General features: G+C 32.0%; 1 protein-coding gene across 3 annotated transcripts in view; it reads left to right on the plus strand.

The window, feature by feature from the left end:
* LOC144979947 (transient receptor potential cation channel subfamily V member 6-like) overlaps window positions 1–11692 on the plus strand; it is a 67137-nt gene that overhangs the window by 46948 nt on the left and 8497 nt on the right. For 2 of the 3 annotated variants that reach the window (XM_078927286.1, XM_078927284.1), the window contains one exon: window positions 1030–1117. In XM_078927286.1, the coding sequence (XP_078783412.1) occupies window positions 1030–1117 (88 nt within the window). Of the gene's footprint in view, window positions 1–1029; window positions 1118–8605; window positions 8738–11692 lie in introns of those variants that run through there. The other variant, XM_078927287.1, reaches the window with a different exon arrangement.

An 11692-nucleotide genomic window follows, 5' to 3' on the forward strand; every position in this document is an offset into this window, starting at 1 on the left:
TCCAAAGGACAATCTGCAAACACTATCAAAATGATTCTATCGACTATATTATGTGAGTTATGTGCTCTCCTGAGATTGCTATATTGCATTCTGTAATTGATTGCATCAAGCACTTTTAGTACTACAGGACCAGGTATCCACCTATCCATAGAAATATATATATATTTCATAATTATACTGGAAATATTTTTTAAGTAGCTCCTTATATCAAAAAGTAGAGCACTATTATTTCATGGGTTTTGTTTTGTATAATTTATACATTTACATATATATATATAGTGGGGCTGGGATATAACGATATATATATATATATATATATATATATATATATATATATATATATATATATATATATATATATATATATATATATATATATATACCATAGAATACATATGTACTGTCTACATAAAAAAACAGTAAACCTTCCCAAATCCTGGGTGCCCTTTGTGGTGTAATGGTAGCCCGTCTGACCAGTAATCAGGATATCTGAGGTTTGATTTTCAGCTGAAGAAGGATGGTTTTCTGGGGTCTTTTTTTTTTCGTTCTTATGATATGATATCAAATAAACTGGTACCAAACTTTAACCATCTCCTTACCAACGACAGAAAATCGTCACATTCGTTACGATACAACCAATATTTTTCTTATTCAAATTTCTCTTGTACATCATAACATTTATAGAAAATGAACAGTGCGTTGTAGAGCACATTTATTTGCTACAGAAATTACGTATGGCAAGAACTTACTGCTTTTGTGTTTGAGTGATAAAAAAATCTATATTTGTGTTAGTTGGGTGTGAAGCTTTGGGGATAATCCTGAAAATGGCTTGTAAGGGGAGAGTTAAATTCTTAACGAGTAATATTGAATCTGTTATTTCTTTGACGTTCTGAAGGGCTTCATTTTTTTAAAGGTTATCTCTAGGTAGTCTAAATAGACTACTTTTTTTAAAAAAATAATTGAGCAGAGTTAAATCGAAGTCTTTTTAATATTTTAAAACATTTTATAAGTTTGCTTTTGATATCACAGGAAAAAGAAAAAGAGGAATTGAAGAACTTGAGAATACAGAACAAGATCACACAAAAACATCTACGTCAACGTGCAGGAGTCATAATACGTAAGAATACTAAAGATGTTATTGATTTCGCACTGGCCGAAGAGGGTCATGTTAATGTTTAAAAAATTAAGGAGCAGGCACTGGTGTAAGATAAAGAACTGAACAAGTGTGTATGAAAGGTGTCAGACAATGTTGTTGTTTTTTTTCTCTTGTATTTTCTTTCTTGCTTTGTCTAGCACCTTTCATACACACTTGTTCAGTTCTTCATGTTAATATTTGAAATTTTCAAAGCTTTTTTTTTAAATTTATTATTTTGGTCGAAAATGGCGGAGTAAATATTGGAATACAAGAAACGTGTTCTTTATAAAATACGATTTTACCTCTCCGGTCATTTAAGAAAAAAACGTGTTATATTTATATGTGTGTGTGTGTGTGTTTGTGTGTGTGTGTGTGTTGGAGAGAGAGAGAGAGAGAGAGAGAGAGAGAGAGAGAGAGAGAGAGAGAGAGAGAGAGAGAGAGAGAGAGAGAGAGAGAGGCGCCTATATTATAGATTTGCATACTTTTTTAAAATGTCATTATTTATTAAAGTAAGCCTTCTTTGGTATGAGGGCTAAGTTGATAACGCCTTATAAAAAAAGCCTTTTTATGGCCAAGATTTAAAATCCACAATTTTCTAGTTTAATATTATACCTCTAATTTTATATTATACTGTTTGTTTAAATGTGACCCATCATCTCAAAATGGTATTATGTCTGGATGAACTTGGTGCTAGAAATTGAATGTATATCCACAAATATGAAACTTAGGGTTAATTCCTATTGGTTATGGTGAGACGATAAACAAATTCTCACATTTTTAGAAAAAACTCAAACAAAAGTTTGTATTTCGTAATCATTTTGATTATTAATTTTTTTTTTTGAATCAAATTCATCCCAACATATTACCTTTTCGGCACGATCAGTCACAAATGATTATCTCTATTACATTTGTGACCAATATTAACAAATTGGTTATCTTGTCGGCGTGAATAGTCCTTCAGGGCCCATTGAACCAGAGTTCATCCCAGTTCTTTAGCCTGACATGGACAATAGTAATTGCTTGCTACTCTTTGGAAAGGACGCTAGTCTGTCACAAAGTACTATTATTTTATTTTAAACTAACGTGCACATATTTTCAGATCTAATAACTGAACACAGTTATGGACTTTATTTACTATTGTTGTAACTGAAAATATTTTTGCATAGGTTTGAGAGTATTTCCATTACAAGAATGAGTCCATAGCAATTAAGGTTTTCAGACCTGAAAATAAGTACTCGCTATTTAAACCACTTTTTTTTTCATCTAATCCATTCTGCCATAAAACCGAACTGATGCTTTGGGTCACATTTTCAGTGCTTGTAAGATGATTATCACATAACATGAAAGGAGTTAAATTTTGTTTGGCATTTTTTTTCCTTTCCCAATTTATACCCGAAAAAAAAAAATTGTGACAAATGCATTTTTATAAAAACTTATTTAGCAATATTTGATGACATTGATGGCCATTTCTCTCTTCTATGTTTATGGATATTTTGCTTTCGAAGAATTCATTTAATTCTCGCAGATATTTTACTCCTCAATTCTATGAAGAATTTTATAATTGCTTGTAATACAGTTTGTTATTAAAAAAGCAGCCACTTTCAAAAGTTTCAGACTCACAGTTGATAAGATAGAAATTCCTGAGTTAACGAAATGGTAGAATTTTTTTTTTTTAATTTTGAAAGATGAAAAAAGAAATAATATAAAATTGAACTAGGGAAAGGAAAATATTAAAAAGAGGGCGAGTATTATTTTGCCTGTGGGAAAATTATGTTTGCAATAATGTTTCTAAGGCTGACTTTCATATGTAAAAGGCAGACGTTTCATTTATTTATCAAAGCTCGTATTTGATCGTGCAATAATTATAATATGATATTTTCAATTTTGTTTTTAATCGTTTTCATACTTTGTTATCTTTATTATTTTTGTTTGTTCTAATGTTTTCTACCGCTCTAAAAGAAGAAAGTTTCATTTATTAACATGTTTGTTTTGTTGCTGTTTTAGTTTCCTGAATAAAAAATATAATTATTTCCATTTGCTCCATTACAATTTGAAATTATTTTAAACAATTCTCTTTCAGTTCTATACACGGGGGCAGGTGTGAAAGTGGTCTGGGCAATCAGAGAGTTTTTATCTTTTTGCTTAACCTCCTCTGGGATTTTGTTTTTTTTTTTTTTTGTTTTTTTTTTTTTTTGTTAGCACGGATTGGCTGGAAGAAAAAGCAAATAATCTGTGTTACTAAATTGCAGTGTTTTGAATCACTTCACTGTGAATTTGAGCCTTACGATGAAAGTGTTGAGGGAATTTGATTGACCTCTATTTTTACCGCAGTGATTATCAGGGAAATTGATTGGCCCCAACTTTCACTTCTGCATGTGCGGCATTTACTTGTGCTATGGTTGATTTTAATTTTACTTTGCCTTTTATTGAAGATAGTATTTTTGTAATATGTAATGTAATTTAAGGATTTTTAATGATAAATTGCGATCATAATTTTGATCAATTAAATTTATTTAATTGTTAGTTTGACCATGATAGTGAGTTATTGTAAATTACAGGTAGGAAAAGGTCGAATGTAAGACAACAGGTTGTCTACATATTTAGTACTAGCTACATACCACTTTTAAAAATCATCAGATCTGCTTACATAACTTCTTAAAAAGATAGGCAGTCACAGAACAAAATCTAATTGTTATTTGAAAACAAAAATAACAGGAACTTAAATCAATTTTGTGAATTAACAATTTGTCCTCAGTAGGATTAGTAGTAGTAGTAGTAGTAGTAGTAGTAGTAGTAGTAGTAGTAGTAGTAGTAGTAGTAGTAGTAGTAGTAGTAGTAGTAGTAGTAGTAGTAGTAGAAGTAGTAGTAGTAGTAGTCGCGTATGGCTACACATCCAAATTCATTTCGTCAACCCAGCTTCGAAAGTCTTCCTCTGCCCTAAGAAATGTTTCATAGCCACCTTCAAGTTTAGTTACTGGACAGCGGAGGACGATGTGATTGCTGGTCTCTGGAGCTGCCTGACATTTCCGGCGTTCCCACGTTTCCATCTGCACATAATATTTGATGTAGTTATGCCATGTCCTGTTAAGAGGCGATTTGAGGAAACCCAGTATTTTAGTAGGATTAAACAACCCCAAGTCCTGAACAGGAAACAACCTTTTTACAAGTGTGGCTTGTTGGTCTAGTCAGACCTGTAGGTCCCTGGCTTGAGTCTCACTCTGACCGGCACAAAGTTGAGTCCTTTGAAAAGGCTCTTAAATCATTTCTCTCATTAGACTGTAAAAGCCCCTAACAGGCATGACGTCTCGATCTACATGTGTTGCTGTTGGCTTGATACCCCATATAAAAACTCAAGTTTTTTAAAAGGGTTTTTTAGATAATTTAATTAAAGACGCTGATATGACCTAAATGTGTTGCAAGCGCCGTAAAACCCTTAAAAACAAACAAAGACATCTATGTATTTCTGTTAGTTAGAGCTAAAAGTCGTTTATTGTGATGAGTAGTGAAAATTGTGTATGATAAATTTATAGTAACTGATATGAAAAACTAAAAAGTAACAAAGAAAGAGTCAAAATCTGAAGAAAAAAAATGAATTTCATTTCAATAAGGTGTCATCATGACATGAAGCATTAGAATTGATAGCTGGACATAATTTCTTATCAGTTTTTGATAATTTGACGTCACAAAGCACTACTACAATAGACTCGAAAGCCAATAAATATTTATAGATATACTAATACACTGTTATTATCATTTTGTATATATGTAAATATAGAAAATAAAAGCAATGATTTCCAGGTTTTTTATTAGAAAATATCTATGCATTTTTTTCACGAGGTGTATAATTGTTCTAAATGTGAAAAAAAAATGTCAAACATGAGTTTCATAACTTATGCATAATCGAACAACTTCTCAGAAAATAAAGATGAACTAATTTTATTTTTTAAAAGTTTTTAGTCTATAATAATGAAATGATTATGAAACTGTTCCACTCTTGTAAATGCTTAATTTTGTTGTCAAATCACATGATGAATTAAAGTGACAGCACCAAGTCATGAACAATTCCTGTCTGCTCAGAGCGCATAAAACATGGCGCAGCGCTTGTCGCCAGCATAATTAGGTTGGCTGCCTGAACAAAGAGGAAGAAGATGAAGAAGAAGAGAAGAAGGGTTGTATATGACAGTCAATACATGAAACATTTTTTTCTTGGAGTGAATAGGCCTCTAAGCTTATGTCAATTATCAAAAAAAATTGAAGCTTTCATGTTTTGGCCACACACAAAAAAGACATGACTCAATAGAAAATATTTGCATGGAGGGTACCTGCCCGGGCAAGTGGAGCAGAGGGAGACCAAGGAAGAGGTGGTCTCAAGCATCACGGACTGGATGGGGAGGAGAAGTCACAGAAGCAGGACGCATGGTGTTGATAAAATTTAGAAAAGAGTTCTGTCTGCGTGTTTGGGAAGCTATGTCCAAAAAGATCTGCCTTAAAGTTAAATAATAAAAGAAGAAGAAAGAAAATTGTGACAATGTCAGAAATAATTGATTAAGGATCCTACCCTTCACCATCATCTGGAATTGTTATCATCATCGATGCTTACATCATAGTTATATTATGTTTATTGATTTAGGCAGTAAAAGGCGCCACATTTTCGTAAACAGTATGAGAAAATAATACGTTTTACCTTCATTAGCTTGTGTGTATCACCAGTGAAAGACCTGTCTACTTTTATTGTTTTTGTTTAATTTACAGTTCTAAGGTATAACAATAGTAGTAAATACAACCTAAGGTTATGCATTATTACAGATTGATCCGTAATAGGCTTAAATAACGCTTCGATTTCTACACTACAGTAGTCACTGCTTATAACCCATCTGTCAATTGCGCATTTTGCGAAATTATCCTCATCTTTCGTGTATCAGACTTTTTACTATTAAAATTACACCTTAAATTCTCACCTGTCAGAAAATGTTTCTGGGTGGGGTTCCTGACTTCCCATAGTGGGCAGGGAGGTACTTACCGTGTCTTCTATCCCGTATATCTGTTTTCCAATTGTTATCTGTATTTGTCTTGGAATGAGATTACTTAGTTTTATATTGACCCTGACCGGAGTCCTTGGCTGAGAGGGAAACAGTCGAATGTATTGAAATAGTTTTTGGAGATGATATTTTTTTCCTTGTCAATCATCTCTCTTTATGTATTGTATTTTTTTTTTGAACATATGAATTGTAAACATTCGAGTGTGTTCCTCTTAGTGTGGACCTGAGCTTGTGTCGGCATAAGACTTTAGGTGATCTCAAACTATACACAATGATAGTATGCTCTTGGAATCTTCATCTGTTCCCTATTTGTGGCATTTCCTTGTGCCTTACATTTCTTGTACGCTTTTAATTGTAAATCTTTAACTTTTTACTGTCCTATTTTCTTCCTTTTTACTGGGGCTGAAATGACCAAAATGTATCTCAAGCACCATAAAACCCTTAAAAACAAGAACAAAACAAAATTTATTTTTAATTTTCAGAAATAGATTGATTCTTTTACTCTCATAGATGTACCAGTGAATCTTATTCAAGAATTAATGATCAAAACTTTAATTTTTCTTTCATTTAAATCATTTCATTGTGACTCCCCTCCCATTAGGTGTCTTCGCCTAATAACCCATTTCGGATTGTAAACTGTTAATATTGTCTCTTCAGAGGCAAGATATAAGGCGGTGACCACTGTATATTATGTGCTCTGCATCTAGCAGCAATCTGTCCCATTCAAAAAGTTTTATTAACTTTAAACTTCTCATGCAGCTCCATAGTTGGAGCCCAAAAATCGTAGCGTTGCTTTATTAATTATTTTTTTTATATCAGTAGGCTGGTCCGCACCAGATACTCTATATTCATCACAATTTACCCAAAACATAGACAAGTTGGCAATACCGCCAGATTTTCCTAGTACAGAGTAAAACTAGAATGTGGTCTTATAGAGGCATGAAGCCCATATAACCAGAGTTTATCCTTGTTTCTATAGCATTTGACAGAAAGTTAGTATCAATAGTTTGTTATCTTTTGGATAGAGCGCTAGTCTATTGTTTGTTCTATTGTTAAAATACTAACGAAATAGTAAACCTGGAAAGGCTTCGTATAGGAACATATTTGTTCCTTTACGAAGCCTCTCCATTTTCACTCTTTCGTTAGTATTTTCACGATCACAGGCTTCAGGGAGCCCCTACCTTTTTCTACTGTTCTATTGTTAAGTACTTTCTACCAAAACCTAAGAAAATCAGCTACTCAGTCCCTGCTAGAGATATCTTACTGTGAAAAATGCTTTTTCTAACAGCGTACTGTCTAGGGGGCTAATCCCTGGCTCAAACCCTCAAACTCTAGGTTTTGATTTAGGTTTATGTAATATCATAAGTCTATTTAGACTGTAGGTTTTAATTATGTCATTTTCAAATTAATCATTCTACGTTATTTTTCTAGCACTGCCCCATGCAACCCACTATATACTATTGATCCTTTAGCACACGCCAATATAATTGCTTTCGCCCCATAAAGACATAATGTGTGACCAACTATTTCAGTCTAGTATTCTGTCGGGTTAGACCAGATCCTAAAAAATCAACTTTCAATGCCAGGCTAGGAAATTTGAGTTACATTATAATATCTGGTGGTCCCAATAGATCAGATGGTCAAGCACTCGCTTCACACTTAAAGGGACCGAGATCGATCGAGATTTTTTCTGTCCCCCTATCTACTCAGCAGTGATTGAGTAGCTGGGTCTGTTAGATCTGACAGAAAGTACGTTGTGATAGACTAGCATCCTGTCAAAAGGGTAGCAAGTAATTGCCATTTATCCGTTTCACGCTATAGAAACTGGCATAAACTCCAGATCAATGTGTCTTGTGGCATCTCAAGAACTGCTTTTTTTTTCAATAGGAGAGAAATGAATGTTGTATTCTTAAACTGATAAAAATCTAAATTTCATAATTTTGATCTATTCAAACTCAATGTTTACTCATCTGTTTCACCGTGTCAGGATACGAGATTGAAAGGGTTCGTCACATAAATATATGACTACTATGAACCGCCCCACAAAACTGTATTATGTCGGGATAGTCAAAATTTAATTTTTAGTAAATAAAAATTTAGGTTAAGTATATTTTGCTTTCCTAAAACAAAATCTCACATTTCTTGATATTTCGACTTTTATATCACTTTTTGACACATGGTTCTTCCCGACGTAATATCCTTTTGAGATGGTGTGTCACATATTATAACTTTGTTCTTCTTATTTACAAATCACAGGTTTTTGCCTTTATGTCTCTTTGTTGTACTATTACTTTTAATGGTCCACATTGCTTTAGTTTTTGTTGTTTTTTCTTTTTTTTTTTTTTTTTTCATCATTGCATAATTATTCTGCTTGCAAGTTACTAATCTTTCATAATATATCATTTTTTTCTTAATTTTATGCACACCTAAGCGACAGAAGTAAGTATGCCTTTGAAATTCTTTTATTAGAGCTATGATATAGATATATATATATGACAGTTGGTCTCAAAACTGTATTATGTCGGAACGAACCAGATGCTTAAAAGGTGAATTTAATGTTAAAACTGGTCAAAAATATAAATTGTTGGCATTAGCACCCTAAAACATGGTATCCATTCTCATCAATAAAACATACAAACTCAACACAAGTCTGATATTTCTGGCTATAAATTCAATTTTCAACATCTTAACCATCCCGACTTAATACCATTTTGAGGCGAAGGGTCACATATATATGTGGTAATATGTCCTTTCTTTTATTATGTTCAATTAACAGTAGACGTACTATATCTTCAGTCTCCATCTTTACTGCTCGCTGTATTTTTCCGCTAACCTTTCTATTTCTAAAAATAAACATAGAGATAGCTGCAGACTAGAATCAAAACCCGCTCTATTTTTTAAAGCTGTATCTCGACCAAACGAATCCTGATAATGGAAGGAAATAATGAGTTTAATTTTAATCTATCATGAGTGTGTTTGTTGTGAAGAAACTCTGGGAGTTAGTTATCCATATTACATGCACCGGGTAGCTATTTTAAAATTATTATTATTGTTATTATTATTACTCTCTCTCTCTCTCTCTCTCTCTCTCTCTCTCTCTCTCTCTCTCTCTCTCTCTCTCTCTCTCTCTCTCTCTCTCTCTCTCTCTCTCTCTCTCCCATTTTAAAAATCTTTTTTGCTTCAAAATTGTTGTAAGAACAAAAAATAATTTATTACAACATATTATATTATGAATTACACAAGAGTCTCGTAGTTGGGTAAGTTTAGTCCTATGAGTATGAGATCCGGGTGAAGGCAAAATAACAGTAAACATTAAGGTCAAGGGTGTAATGAGTGGAATGGAAAAAAAAAGCTTCAAGGTTTCAACGGAGAGTATATTGTTTGAGTAAAAAACAATTATTAATTTATTAATCTATATAACTTATAATTTAAAGACACAGTGAACGTGCTGTACATTGTTTCTTCAAAAGGAGGTATTGTGACAAAAACGAATTAAACCTGTGATATAGTGATGATAAAATAATAATAATAATAATAATAATAATAATAATAATAATAATAATAATAATAATAATAATAATAATGATAATAATAATAATAATAATAATAATAATAATAATAATAATAATAATAATAATAATAATAATATTAATAATAATAATAATAATAATAATGACAACAACAACACATCTCCAAGTAAATAAATAAGTAAGAAGAAAATAAGAAGTACCTGTGAAGGTTGGCTTTTTTTTCTTTTTTTTTTTTTGTTGTTGATAGTTTTAGTGTTTGGAAGACAGTTGGCAAAGCATTGATTTTACCAGAAAAGTTAAAAAACCCACAAAAGAAAAAAATAAATAACACAATCAAAAGAAAAAAATTATAACAAATAACACTGTTAGAAATGGCAGAACTGTATATTCTTTTCAACCAATGGCGTTATTCTTGCTTTACTAACAACTCGTCAACATGGATCTCTGTGAATATGTATAAGAAATGTGTTTAATTAACACACACACACACACACACACACACACACACACACACATTGACATCCATTTACATGGAGTAGATTTTTTTTTCTTTATACATTGACATTACTATTTCCAGCTACTTTCTCTGAGCTATCGTTTTATGAACTAAAATATTTAGTGGTTTTTTTTTTTTTTTCTTCTTCTTTTTTTTTTAGGTTTTTGTTTTTAATATTCACTGAAATGTATACACATATTTAGTGTTTGGTATGTAATTCTGTAAACTTTTATAGTTTTTGTTACGTATCGTGAATGATCAATATCACGCTATTATTTTTTACAAAATATTCAACATGTTAACAATAATATTTTTGTTTTTATTTATTATTTTTCATATTATATATGCAAATAAATTTATTTCATTTAGTTATTTTCCAATGCACTTATGGGATTCTCTCTCATGCTGCATTATATGATTATTTAATAGGGTCTGGACATTTTGCGAATTCTCTCCATAGATTTTGTCTTTTATACTCTAAGACAAGTAATAATAATTTTTATCTTTTTGTGTCAATGACAAATTCTTTATCAAAATAAGTGTTGAGCTCTCTGTTGAAAATATGTTAACGTTAACATTCGATTTTAGAGCAAAGACTTTATCACGAAGGGTGCTTTTGAATAACGTGCCGCCTTTTGGCGATCGTTTTGATTTGAATGTCACAGTCGTAGTTATAGTCAGATAGAAGTCAATCCAGATGGATGTTGTGCTTATTGGGGTACAATCATGGCAGCGCTTGAACCAATAATCTTTTCTTTAATTATTTTTTCCTGTCAGCTAGATAGTAATATTTCAATTTTATTCACTAATAAACATGTTTTCATTTAATATTTGAAACAGCTAATCGTCCGTTACGTTGTGTTTTAAATGACGATTCATTCATTTAAAAAAAAAAGAAGAAGAAAAAAAAAGAAGTGGAGATGTAACACCTTGGGTGACTGTGATTGTGAAATATGATTTTCTTTCTTTTTTTTTTTCTTTTTTTTTCGGAGAGAAAATATTTTTGGGCCTCTTGCCTGTAGCAGGTCAGCTTTTCTGCTTATCACTTTCTGATCAATATCCGGTATGTTGTGACATTTTTAGCATTTAACCCTTTACCGACGAGGTAGATATGATTTTTTTTAAAATCAACTTTCGATCGTATTTCATCGTTTTCAACACGAAAGATGTAACGGCAATAACATCACTTGCTGCTCTCTTGGTTGAAACGGTTAGAAATGTGATCGTAATCAGATAGAGAATAAGATGGGAGGATAGTATCAGCTTCACGTTTTCTATTCAGTATCCCGCATTTTGTGACATGATTATGTGGTAGTATTTAACCCTTTATCGACGGGGTATGGTTCTACATCAACTTTCCGTCGTATTACTGCACTCCTAGTTGAAACGGTTAGATATATGTGATTATAATCAGATAAAGAATAGGAAGGGAGAAAACTTTGATTTGGAGAAAACGTCTCGTTGTTAAAGGGTTATTTGTGGAATGGTATTT

The sequence above is a fragment of the Berghia stephanieae genome, chromosome 9, assembly GCF_034508935.2.
Source record: "Berghia stephanieae isolate SIO BIC M18660-M18661 chromosome 9, UCSD_Bste_1.3, whole genome shotgun sequence".
Classification (NCBI taxonomy): domain Eukaryota; kingdom Metazoa; phylum Mollusca; class Gastropoda; order Nudibranchia; family Aeolidiidae; genus Berghia; species Berghia stephanieae.